This window comes from Tachysurus fulvidraco, chromosome 14, assembly GCF_022655615.1.
Source record: "Tachysurus fulvidraco isolate hzauxx_2018 chromosome 14, HZAU_PFXX_2.0, whole genome shotgun sequence".
NCBI classification, from domain to species: Eukaryota; Metazoa; Chordata; class Actinopteri; order Siluriformes; family Bagridae; genus Tachysurus; species Tachysurus fulvidraco.
The window spans coordinates 16,653,190-16,667,098 of NC_062531.1; the positions used below are offsets into that span (position 1 = coordinate 16,653,190).

General features: G+C 34.6%; 1 protein-coding gene across 9 annotated transcripts in view; it reads left to right on the forward strand.

The window, feature by feature from the left end:
* Nucleotides 1-3,000: 3,000 nt before the first annotated feature.
* The window catches only part of pbx3b (pre-B-cell leukemia homeobox 3b), a 105,486-nt gene continuing 94,577 nt past the window's right edge, over nucleotides 3,001-13,909 (forward strand). For 4 of the 9 annotated variants that reach the window (XM_047799737.1, XM_047799736.1, XM_047799740.1 and 1 more), the window contains exons 1-3: nucleotides 3,002-3,210; nucleotides 4,223-4,607; nucleotides 5,238-5,311. In XM_047799737.1, coding sequence (XP_047655693.1) covers nucleotides 4,411-4,607; nucleotides 5,238-5,311 — 271 coding nt within the window. In that variant the 5' untranslated portion in view covers nucleotides 3,002-3,210; nucleotides 4,223-4,410. Of the gene's footprint in view, nucleotides 3,211-4,222; nucleotides 4,608-5,237; nucleotides 5,312-13,909 lie in introns of all 9 variants that reach the window. The other 5 variants (XM_027171035.2, XM_047799739.1, XM_047799742.1 and 2 more) reach the window with 3 other exon arrangements.

Genomic DNA, 13,909 nt, shown 5'->3' on the forward strand with positions numbered 1-13,909 from the left:
TGTTGCAAGGTCCAGTTCCACTTTAGTTTCAATTTCTTTAACAGATGGTCTAACATATTCTGAAAAAATGTAGAATTCATAGTGCAATGCATCCCCAAATCATAACACTTCCACCACCATGTTTCATAGTTGTTATAAGGTTCTTTTCCTGAAATGCTGTATTTAGTTTATGTAAAACATGCCCTCTTTTATAGTCTCTAAATAATTACAATTTATACTCATTTGTTCAAAGCACATTACTCCAGAAGTCTCTGCCTTTGTCTTTGTTTTTTCAAAAACTTCAGTCTTGTTGCACACCTCCCATGATAATTAAAGTTGTGCAGTCTCCTTCTGATTGTAGATTAATTCAAATTGACATCAACTTTAGCAAGAACTTGCTTTAGGTCCCGTGATGATATTTTAGGGTTTTTGGAGACTTTAAGCATCTTGCAGTCTGCTGGGGTGAATTTGCTTGAATAGCCTGACCTGGCCACACTGGCAGTTGTTTTAAATGTTCTCTACTTTTTTGATTTACCAGACAGTAGAATGGCTGATTACAAATTATTTTAAGATTGTTTTATATCCCTTGCCAGACTTACAAGTATTAACAATCTTCTATCTGAAGATCTCAGAGAGCTCTTTGGATTGCACCATGGTGATACCCCTCACTTCAACAATTAAGAGCAAACTAAACTAAATATCTGAGGTTTAAAAAAAATGCAATGCTCTGTAACAATGTTCTAATAATTTGCACCTGATGTTATACACCTGCAGGTAATTTTATTTATTTTTTAGTACAAATAAATGTATAAATGTAGTAAAATGTCTTTACTTTTTCCTCACAAGAAATTGGATCTTTTTAAAATTACATTTTAAAGATAATTTTAAAAAAGTATTTTCTTTGCTTTGTTTGTTAAATTTCTTGAATCTTCCGATATTAAAATGAAGCTCAAATGCCCATAATAGTTTGAACTATTTTAGAAAAAAAAAATTACTATTTATAAAAAAATTAAAAAACACAGGGGGTGTCCTAATTTTTTCACATAACTATAAATACATGTATATACATTTCAAATTGATGATATTCAATACCAGTCAAATGTTTTAAGCCATAAATGTGGAACTTCTTATTTTTTAAAACAGTTCCTTATTATATATATTTCATTACTATACTTTAACTATTACTGCCACATAAACAAAATCCAGAATAGCAGATAAATAAAGAAACTTAAATCTTTGTGGAACTTATTAACTGACATCATGTCATCATCTTCATCTTCATCATCATCATCATCTTAAAAATATGTAGTAATAGTTTAGATTTTCAATTTTTTGTCGAGCTTTATTCATTATTTTCTGTCCACTGATCAAATATTGAATACAAAGGTTATTAGGCTTTGGGCGTTCTTACTTATTTCTCTGAAAGTGTTGGTCTTATTTATTTTTAAATTTGAGTTTTGGCATATCTGATGCTTTGCCCTTTAGTTCTGCAACAGTAATTCTCCTTCATCAGTGATGAAGGCAACCCCATAGGTCATCGGATCCATTATGTTCATTCACAGAGTGGTGTTGATATGCGCTAGAGCGTTGGAGTGGTATCTTTCTAACTGCCTTAGTTTTTCTGTACCCCTTAGTTTTGATCATCAGCCCCATCAGCACATCTGTGATTCTTTGTTTGCTTCAGGGGCGGTTCTAGACCTTTTTTTAGGGTGGCTCCAGCCCCGTCTGTGATCTCAGACACCCTAAAACTATAAGTATAATTTTTACTTAAAAAAAAATGGACATGTCGTTGATGGGAAAGAAAATTATTTATCAGTTTTATCCAAGAGCGAATTTTTTTTACTTTACTTTTACTCGCGTGCGTTGTAGCCTTTCAAAAGTGCGCCATCAGCTGTCTGCTTTATTCGAACGGAGAAGCTCAGGCACATGCAGCGTGCACGCGCATTCAGAGCTGAAGGCATTTATCTATAAGGTTAATCGGCGGAAAGCCGCAAAGACGGCAACCAAAAGCAGTGAAATTTCACTATTCTTATCACCAGAGTTGATAGCACAAACAAAATATTAATGCAAACATTCCATTCAATATTAATTAAAAATAACATTTATTGATTTGGTCTTTGTCTTGTGAATCTTTTTTTTTTATTAATGACTGCATTCATTGTACACACTGTTTGTAGAGAATGCACACATACATGAACAGATTTAATTCAAGACTCTCATCATTACATCATGCATAAAATTTTGGTGTCCACTTTTGCCATTTTAAATAATACCATAACTTTTGGCTTACTATGTAGTCATATAACATAAATCTCTTCTTGTTTTAAATTCTCACTGAGGGCTAAGCCCCCCTAAAGATAAAATCCTAGAACTGCCCCTGGTTTGCTTGTTTGTTTATTCCAAGTGTCTTTTAAACACTCATATATTTTAACATTTTGTGTAGTTGATAAGTATAATTACATAAGAAAAAAAAAGAACACTTAGACTTTAAATGTAAGTATATGTGTGATTTTAAAATGACCCATAAAGCACACACAACATAAATCAATAAACAAATTTAGCTGTAGTAACATTTCACTCTGTTGTATATTATCGTAGGAATGTAATTTGCAGGAGTTACAATGCATATGTTGCAACAGTGATTGCCAAACGGTACTTATTAGTACTATATATTAGTACTAATTTAGCCAGCCTTATTACTTAAGACAGATGTATGTAAAATCATGAATCAGTTGAAATGGGTCAAACGGCAAAACGCATAGAAAGTCGACAAACATCATCTTCGTTTCGGTACAAAAAAGATCACGGTAACCTAAAAACCATGAAGTGTGCAAGAAAAAACCGTCAGTAGCACACCGTCAGATCTCGAGCGCGCCCGGCTCACAGACTAGTCTGCTACCATAGCAACTGCAGAGGAGCTCTGGCCAGAACCGCCTTCTTATGCCGTGCTTGTCATCCTAGCAACGGCCAATCAGAAGTTGCTATCTCACAGAGCAATAGCACCACGGCGCTAAGGGCGGACCCGCGTGGTTTCATTGGACGTTTTGGCCATCACATAGACGGTGAAAACACGAGCATTGGTTCAAAGCGTTTTCTTACCAATGTTATAAACATGTCCTATAGTCTGCAAGCAAGGCTTGGTAGAAGCGACCATACTTTGCTATAGTCAAGAGAAACGGGGAGCTAGAGCAATTTATTATCAGTTTAGCATCAACCAGTGTAAAACTTCGGGTACGTCTTTTCTATATATTATTGCAAATGTTCTTCTCATTCTTGTTGTGAGGGCATCTTGATAGAACGACTGCGCCACGCGCAATGCAGGGACTTCAGTTTTTTTTTATTTTTTTTTTATTTTTCAATATTCTTGAGTATAATTACTGTTATAAAAAGAAACATCGCGCGTTTTGTTTTGTTTGTTTCTGGACAGAAGTGACAAGAACCCAAACCCCTCCCCAGAAGGCGGAGCGTGCATTTGTGTCGATTTTTTTTTGTCTTATATTTTCGTGCAGCTTAAGATATGAGCCATCCACACTTAGAGAATGCCATTGAAACATTGTCAGTCTCGTACTACCGCTGCCATCAACAAACATTAAGCACACACCCCAAGCGCTTGCCTCATAAAATTGAGCAAAATATTTTTGCACAGTTTTTTCCGGGAGTTTTCCCGTTTTCTACACAATAGTCAAAAAAACGACAAACTGTATTTCTTTTAAAATATGATTACTAATTTTTAACTTGCCACACTGTAGGCTTCAATTATTGGTGCCGGTACTAATAATATATTTTCTTATTTTAACCCTAAAATAAAGAGGCAAACATTTTGGAATATTCTCTCATTTTTAGGTATTTTATGTATGTATGTATGTATGTATGTATGTATGTATGTATGTATGTATGTATGTATGTATTTATTCGTTTGTTCAGTCGGTTTACTATTTAACCTATTTGCTTACCGTCAGGTTAAAATTGTTGTTTTTTCTCTCTCTCTCTCACTCACACACACACACGAGCATGTTTTAAGAAGTTAAGAAAAAATCAGTGAAGTAGACTGCTAAAATTTAAGTAATCTCCAAGGGGCTTCAAAGAGAAAAGACAAAGTCAATTTAGCTTGCACTGTTCCGACTGTATTCCACGATCTACCGCTGTCACCCTAATCCTGAAGTTTAAACAATTACGCCGAAATACCACCATTGACTTTTACCGAACGGAACTATTCATCGCGGGCTTTTTTTTTTTTTTGCAGGACCTCACTGGACTAGCAATTCTGCTGTATCGCTGGCGGCGATTCATGCCGTTTACCTTCACGCGAAATTGTTTCACATCTCGGAGCCCATAAAACGCTGCTCACGCTGTAGTCAAGTTGCTTTTTTTTTTCTTTTGCATGTGCTCGTTCCCTTCTCAGAAGCCAATTGATTGTGTTCCGGCGATCTGATGGACGAACAAGCCCAAATCATGCAGACTCTCAGCGGTGTGACTCTGGCTGGCCACACGGTGCAGGGGGGCATGGCAGTTCCGCCTCCACATGGACACGATGGCTCCGAAGGGGACGGAAGGAAGCAAGACATCGGCGACATTCTCCATCAAATCATGACCATAACAGACCAAAGTCTGGACGAGGCGCAGGCAAAGTTGGTGCATTTATTTTAAATTCAGTTAATTCAAATCACATCAGTTCAATTGGCATTATTACATTGACTTTGACTACAAGTTAGACTGTAGCACAATATAGTATATAAAAAAACACTATTATTTAACATTCTAAATACACGGAATCACTTAAACTGACAATTCACTTTGGATTTATATGCTATTTTGTACTATGCTTTCCTAAACATTTTCAACGAATTCTATACAAATACCTTCGACAATAATTATATTACAAATGACTTTTAAACAGTAACTAACAGACAATATGTACATTCGGTTACACTCTCTCTCTCTCTCTCTCTCTCTCTCTCTCACACACACACACACACACACACACACACACACACACACACACACACATATATATATATATATATATATATATATATGAGAGAGAGAGAGAGACTTTTCACAGATGTTTATGCATGTTATTGTTAAAATGACGTTAACTTTCGTTTAAAGAATGTATACAAAAGGCTTCATCTCATAGGTTTAGATTCAGGTCAGAATGATCGCACCTTAAAATCTAAATCATTTAAAATATATGCAGCACAATAATTTATTCCAACTGACCAAATATCAATCTTTTATCCTTTTCAACGCTAAAACAGAAAGCATGGCCTGAACTGCCACAGAATGAAGCCTGCCCTCTTCAGTGTACTCTGCGAGATCAAGGAGAAAACAGGTAAGATTGTGCGCATGTTCAACTAAAGGGAAACATTGCACTCGCGCGTCTCGATAAAAAAATCACCCCTTAGCCACCAAACATTAACACACCGCCATCTTTACAGCTCGTCTTTTCTCGTTTTTTTCTTCTCTGAGCTTTCTTTTGGGTGCCGCTGTATCATTCACGCTGCACAACCTAGCGCTGCATGTACATTGCCAATGTTTCTGTTCTTAAAGAAAGCGCTAATTTGTTGTATTTAGTAACAAGATGCAACCATGCAAAAGCGTGCATTTACCTCTGCTGGTCCATCGATGGTACAAGTTTTGGCATTCACTTTATTTACACCACGTCACTTAAATGTTGCTCTAAATTAACTTCAAATGAAAAGTCCGAAAACACTGCTGGAATACATGGGGTGCATTGTTAGATTGCGCGAGCGATCGATTGGATAGATGCCTTTTTTTTTTTTGCAGACCGTTTGCTTAATTATTATAACCTCCTGGCTTTGGCAGACTTATTGTGCATCTTAAGGTGGTGATGGCAGTCCTGTATATTCTTAACACAGTTATCTGTTGGCGACTAATTATTGACTTATTTTTTCAGAAGGTTGTATTGTGAACGCACATTGGAATTAGTCAGCACACTTGTTAATAGCAGTCAAAGTTATGTCTTGTAGTTAGGAGGTCCAACGGGAAACTTGGTAGTATCAATGGAGTTAATATTTGATGCCACAACGTTCTAAAATGTATTTCTGAAATTGGCCCTCATACACTGTTGTACTAGTACTTGATCATAGTGAAATATATCTTTTTTATTATGTAGTTAATTTCCTATAAATATTACAGCATTTATCAATAGCAATATTATTTATATATTGTAATATTCCCTCACATTCCATGGTTTGCAACAGTGGAAAAATGGCTTTACTCTTTTACTCCATTTGCCTTACTCCGACTGCTTAACAGTAAATTCCGCATTTACAAAGTGACAGCATGATTTTATGCCATTGTGTAAGAAAAATCCCGTAGGTATTACTGTACTAATATATAGAATAAAAGGCTACCCAAGTCAATAATTTGTACAGTTTAATGTCCTTTCCTTGCCCTTTTTCATACGACATTAGAACAGGTGTTATCTTGTGCATAATATAAATAGAATGTCTTTAAATTTGCAAATATATTTCCATGATCTAACAAAAAGTGATGGTACAGAACAACATTTAAAGCCAGTTGAATGAGTTGACCAATAAGACCAAACACAGTGCGTTTTTTGCGGCTGGCATCTAAGTTTTACGTTTGAAATGTTTGCACTATTAAATTTTGGTATTTATTTTGAAATATTTAATTGTAATAATTATTAAGGGTTTTCACAGTTTTAGGGTTTTTACAGTAAATCATAGAAAACAGGTACTATGCCTGAATGTAAAATTTTGCAAGTTTTGCACCAGTGTGGCAATGAACAGTGTGGCAGTGTACTTTGCCAGATTTGGTGGTCTCTGTGTGTTTTTTGTGTGCCACAGACATGACTAAAGGAAGACTGTAAATTTTAATGAACTTCTGTGTGGCTAAAGCATTGCCGTGCTTTTCTTCCCAGTCTGCTTGAGTCACTCTTATGACTGTTCAGTGTAAATAGTGAATGGTGAGCATAAAGGTCTCAGTAGTAGCTTTATAGCATAATCTAAAATATAATAATTTTCTATTTTCTTGTTCTTTACATAAGTGTATACAGGAGATTTATTTATATATTTAGTTCATTTTTTAAATGTTCTTTATGCCTAGTCTATAATATTTGATACAATTATGACTCATATTGCAGCATATATAAAGATAAATATGCATGCAGTATCAAACTAATTATTTAGATGATCTTGCTTGCCATCTTAATTGCTCTAATCTGTGAATTTAATCTTTTGTTCTGCTCTTAACCCACCCAGGCTTCTTTTTATCAATTTGTTTTAAAACTCACAAATGAACATCTGCTTCACATTTGCCCTTGTTTTATTATATCAGAAATGAATCCTCTTGGTCAGAAAATGCTTAGAACTTTAAGGTCTTTGATGTAGACTAGGTTTAAAATGTAAGTGAAATTAAACAACTGGAAATAATAATGTTGTGACAGTGTTGTAATGATTCTGCAATGTAAATGGCTGGGAGAAGAAGCTTCTCTTTGTTTGTTAGAAATTTGTGTTTTCCTCATCAGCTTGTAGAAAGAAATCCTCTCTGGGCCATAATAGAGCATTCTACTGATAAACATTCTACTTTGTCTCCTCTTCTCTGCCAAATTTCCAGTTTCTCTCCACTTTTTAAAATTATATTTATAACTTTTTTTTTTGTTGTTGCAAAGTTCATATTGTCTTTGTTGGGACAGGAGCTGTGTGTTTGTTGTAGGATGCATGGCGATATGGCGATGGTGTGTATGTGTGTGCATGGCATGTGTATGCTATATTAATGAAAATGTACAGTATTTGTCTCGGTGAAATAACATTGTAGAGATAGGTTGGTAGATTTGATGTGTGGATAATGCTGTATAAATATGGAGATGTGATATATTGAAGCACATTTGCTGCCTTTACCCATGTGAGCTGGTGTGAATGTAAAATCCCTTTTGTCTAACTTTTTGCTCATGCACACTTTATCATTGTATGTTTGTGGCTAGTGGTCCAGGGTCACATGATTGCATCATATATTTTACTATGTACCCGGATATTTCAACCAAAATCTGCTTTCCGCGCTTAGCTGTAATGATGGTCCTTCTTGTCTAGCCTGTACTGGAGCTCATCTTGACTGCTTCTCTCTATCCCTCCTGCCTTATTCTCCACAGCTCAAATAGCACCCACTCCTGTTGTTTTAAGTTTGCCATCATCCCTTGCATCCCATCCCAACTTTTTATTTTATTTTGTGAATTAGGTAGATTTAAAAATAATTAATGGAGTAATACTATTTTTTTAAATTATATATATATATATATATAAATTTATATATATATATATATATATATATATATATATATATATATATATAAATTTATTTGTGTTACATGCATTCTCAATTACAGTGGATTCGGTAGATGTGCTGAAAATGTTGTGTAGCATTTAAAGAATATTCTGTGCCCAACAAAAATGATTTATAAGGAAGGTTTCATCCTCAAAAAGATTTAACTCTTTAAATATCCTTTCCTTCATCAGTGTAACTTTAAAATTCTGTCTGCACCATTTTCATGTACAGACCATTGTATCCACCAATTATAGGTTCACAATTGTTGTTGTTATAAAGGCATGTCTAGATTCATTTGTCTTTATTTATGGGTTTGTGTTGGCTCACTTTCTTTTTTTCATATTCTTATGAATTTGTTTTTAAATTAATGCCAATATTATAAAATGACTGCAGTAATAATAGAAATAATATAATAGTATAAAAATGGTAATAATAAAAATACCCCATTTCTGGCTTAGTGAATTTGTACGAGGGTATATTTTGATAGAAACTACAAAGTACTTCTGTTGTCACTTTAGATGTAAGCATCTGCTAGTTACTGAAAAAGTAATAATAAATAAGCAATTAATACTTGAGACAGTGTCATCAATATATAAACGTGCCATCATCCTTGCAGGAGTTGAGATTGCTCAAAGCAAGGTTTACGTTATACTCAAAATCTTTATACTAAATATACATACACCTTCTCCAAAATTAGATGATAAATATCAAATGTCTTGTGATCCTCCTACAAATGTAGGAGACAAATAACACTTTGTTGTTAATGTTCATCCACTACCTATCCAAAATCATGATGATGTAAGTACATTAAAATCTGATAAAAGCCAAATAAATGCTTTATATAATTTGGATAGTTTGGGCCTTGTTTTACTCTATTCTCATTGAGGTGTGCATGTGAATGTTTTTTCCCCCAGATTGAGCTTTTGACTGCAGCTGAATTTGCAACTGCTAAAATGACAGTTCTATTTAATGTAATTCATAGAATGTATAAATAAAAACAAAAAAATAGATTTTTCCACTTTTACCACAGTGATTTGCCAATGGTTATAAATAAAAATAAATATATATTATTAATGATGCATTTTTCATTTGTAGATACAATTTATAGATAATGTTGTAGGAAAAAAAAATCAGATTCAAGACTTCAGCTGTACTATGGTATATTTAATTTAATCAACACATCCTCTGTTAAAAATAGTTACACCAGACCATTCCATATATGGGATATGCCACTTAAAATTTCAGCACCCCACTTTGAGCTCATTTTCATTATTTCATTTCAACTCCAATCTACTGTGGTAGACAACTAAAATAACAATAACTATGTCAATGTCTAAATATTTGTAGCCTGAAAGAACAGTTATTCAAATAGACAAAGCTTGTTGGCACTCCACGAATATTAGAGGCTGGACAGATTTCCCCGTTGCTAAAGCCCTAGAAGTATTAATTCACTTGGATATGCTAATTAGAGGGCATTGTGGAAGAAATTAGATTAAGTGACAGCATGAAATCATTTGGCTGTCAGTAAATTGAGTGTTTTTAGCAGAAGGGATTTGTTTTTTCCCATCCATATTCACATGCTTATTGCATTTAAATGAAAGCATTTAAATTGAAGGGCATGTGCAAGAAAGACTTTATATTATTATGATTTCATACATATTGCTTGCTTGAGTTTTATAATATATATTTTTTTTCTCTTTTTATACATTCCTGGGCCTTGATTCAGAAATATTCTAAGAATAAGCTCAGAGAGCTCCTAATTTAGCTTAAACATTTCTAAGAATTGCTAATTCCAATATGACACATTCTTTCAAAGACTGTGATTGGTTGTTTAAAAAATCTTTTTTTAAATACAGTCTATTAAAAGCTTTCACTTTATTTTAAGATGTTTCAGGCTATATTGTGTAGGGATTACGTTTATGACTGATCATACAAAAGATGCGCTATGTAACAAATGTAAATGTAAACATCTCCGACACAGCACAGAAATACATAGCGGCAAATTACTTACTGTAACTACTGCCACTATGGCATTTCAGCTCAGTTTTTTAGTTGATCTCAAAATAATATATATGGCATTTGTGCATTGTGCCTGAGATCTTATCTGTAATATGATCACACGAAAATTATTTTTATATATATATGTGTGTGTGTGTGAGAGAGAGATCATATTAGAGATAAGCTCTTAGACAATAATAATACAGTGGTGTGAAAAAGTGTTTGCCCCCTTACTGTTTTTTTATTTATTTGCATGTTTGTCCCAATTTAATGTGTCAGAGCATCAAACAAATTTAAATATTAGTCAAAGATAACACAAGTAAACACAACATGCAAGGTTTTTATCATTAAGGGAAAACAAAATCCAAACCTACATGACCCTGTATGAAAAAGTGTTCAAGCATGGCAGAGTTCCAAGATGGAAACCGCTGCTGTGCAATAAGAACATAAAGGCTTGTCTCAGATTTTCCATAAAACATCTTGATGATCCCCAAGACTTTTGGGGAAAATACTCTGTGGACTGACAAGACAAAAATTGAACTTTTTGGAAGGTGTGTGTCCCATTACATCTGGTGTAAAAGTAACACTTCATTTCAGAAAAAAACATCATACCAACAGTAAAATATGGTGGTGGCAGTGTGATGGTCTAGGGACGTTTTTCTGCTTCAGGACCTGGAAGACTTGCTGTGATACATGGAACCATGAATTCTGCTAAAAAAAAAAAATCCTGAAGGAAATATGCAGCCATCTGTTTTTGACCTCAAACTGAAGCGATCTTGGGTTCTGCAGCAGGACAATGACCCAAAACACACCAGCAAGTCCACCTCTGAATGACTGAAGAAAAACAAAATGTATTTTAAAGGGGACACACCCACATTTCTAAGAATTTCTTAGAATTTCATCATAAGAAGCAGCTCTTTTCACTAAGAATTTTAATGAATACTGGCCTTGGTGTATATAAGAAATGTGTCCTTTTCTTAATTACTGCCAGCAAATTTATAAATTATAATTTGTCATTTCTCATCAAAAATATTATTATACTGACCATAAAATTCATTTTGCTACCACACAATTATATATTCCTGCACCCTGAAACAGTGATTTTTTATTTTTATTTTTTTGTCTACTGTTCAATTAGACATTGGCTTATTTATGAAGATAGATAAGATTTATTTTGTAACAGAATAGTGGCAGAATAGTAAAAGCATTTTTAAGTAAATGTGCTATGTAGAAATGTAGGATGAAAGCTGACTTTTAAGTTGCTTCCATGTATCATGACCTCTTATTTTATTGCTGTGCAATACTTGCCATTCACAAATTCAACTGACAAAACAATCCTCTGCTGTTCCTCTGGAGGTCTCCCTATTATGTTGTGTGCCATAATCTCGCTTTTTTTCCCTCTGAATTAATCAGTTTCCCATACTTCCCTCTTGCACAAAATCAGGACTTATTTCACAGCTTTTTTATGTTTCTCTAATTTGTCTCCAGATCCTGTCTTTTTGCTGAATAATGCTTTTCCTTGGTGTAGACTAAAACATTTCTAATAACTTCTAATCTAAATTAGTAATCTAATGTACTTTGCTTTGAATTACAATTAATCAATGTACACATGTATGAAGAAAATCAGCATTATCAAATCAGGTGGTATTTTCTAATTGATAAATACATAAAAGCAACTTTACTAAAGGACTGTTCGATGATGCTCATTGATGTAAAATGGTCACTGAGTGTGTAAGCATTTCTAGAACTATAGGGGAGCATTTATTTACCTTAACAGCAGCAATAATACATTAATTTATATAATTCAAATAAATTTACCTGGAATTTGGCTATATATTGAACACAACCTCACTTGTCACTTTATTAGAACTACTATATTAATACTTGCTAGGATCCCCTTTGGTATAGGAATATCCTCAATTCTCTATGACATGGATTCATGTTGTAATAGCTACAGATTTGTCAGTTACAGTCATACTATGAATCTTTCTTTTCACCACATCCCAACGGTGATCTGGCATAGCCACATGATTGGCTGAATGAATAAATGTATGAATGGACAGAGGTACAGGTGTATCTAATAATGTGACCAGTGAACTGGTGAGCGAATACATACACACTCAAACATTTCTTGTTTGCCTTCTCTTGTTTTTCATTACAGTGTGAATTGAAGATTAAAAATGAGTAGGCTGCAAAGGAAAGACATTCACCAGAAAGCTGACAGTAGAAACGTGAATTAAAGTGTGTTTTGCTTTTGCATCTGCCATCTATAGTCATATGCAGCGTCAGAATCAGAAAGAGCTTCATTGCCAAGTATGCTTGTACATTTAAGGAATTTGTTTTAGTGTCATACGTTTACAGTACACAGAGACAACAAAACGAGAATACAAAAAATACACGTAAAAAATTTAAAAATAAATAAATTGTATGTACCGTTGTGCTATAGATGGTAGAATGGAATAGAATAGGTTGAAATGCAGGGATGTGCTTGAAACTTGTGCCTGGTTGGGCTGGTTTTTTTTAGCTCTGTATCACCGACCAGATGGTAAAAGTTCAAAAAGTGGATGACTTGGAGGTGAGGGATCCGGAATGATTTTCTGAGCCCTTTTCCTCACTCTGGATATATACAGTTCTTGAATGGTGGGAAGGGGAGCACAAATAATCCTTTCAATATCCTGTCATTGGTCAAACATGATGTTTGTCACACAAAAAATTAATGGCACCACAAATAATTATGCTATATAATTATTTAGTTTTTTCTTGATTCTTATATTTAGCCAGTTATATTGTGCCATTTATAGTTAATGTTATGTCTCATTATTTATTCATCTTGATATTCAGCTTTGTTTTTATAGAATTATTGAAATTATTAATTTTGAATTATGCATATTTTATTGAGTTACACAAAGCTCTGTTCTTTTGTGTCAATGCTATATTGCTTGTGCATTTAATAGTAATGTAATCTAGTGATTTGTAGGGCTTAGTGGTTAGCACGTTTGCCTCACACCTCCAGGGTCGGGGTTAGATTCCTGCCTCCGCCTTGTGTGTGTGGAGTTTGCACGTTCTCCCCGTGCCTCGGGGGTTTCCTCCGGGTACTCCGGTTTCCTACCCCGGTCCAAAGACATGCTTGGTAGGTTGATTATCTCTGATTTCCATCTCTGGAAAATTGTCCGTAGTGCGTGAGTGTGAGAGTGTGTGTGTGCCCTGCGATGGGTTGGCTCTCCGTTCAGGGTGTATCCTGCCTCGATGCCCGATGACACCTGAGATCCCCGTGAACGGAGGTAGTTCGGATAAGCAGTAGAAAATGAGTGAGTGAGTAATCTAGTGATTTGTGACTTCTAGATGTGATCAGAAAATGCAATTTTCTTTCCATACTTCCTTTATCAAGTTCCTATATATCATTGTGAATACAGAACACAAGTGGAAAATGTGGAAAAGTCTGCAATGCAATGGATTTTTAATCAATGACTTTCTTCCTCGCTTCCATAATAATTTATACAATAATGAGGGCAATTGAGGGTTAAGAGGCCTTGCTCAGGGGCCCAGCAGTGGGAACCTGGTGGATGTACAGTACTGTGTAAAGCCTTTAGGAAGAAATGCTGTAATGTACGACTGCTTTCAAAAA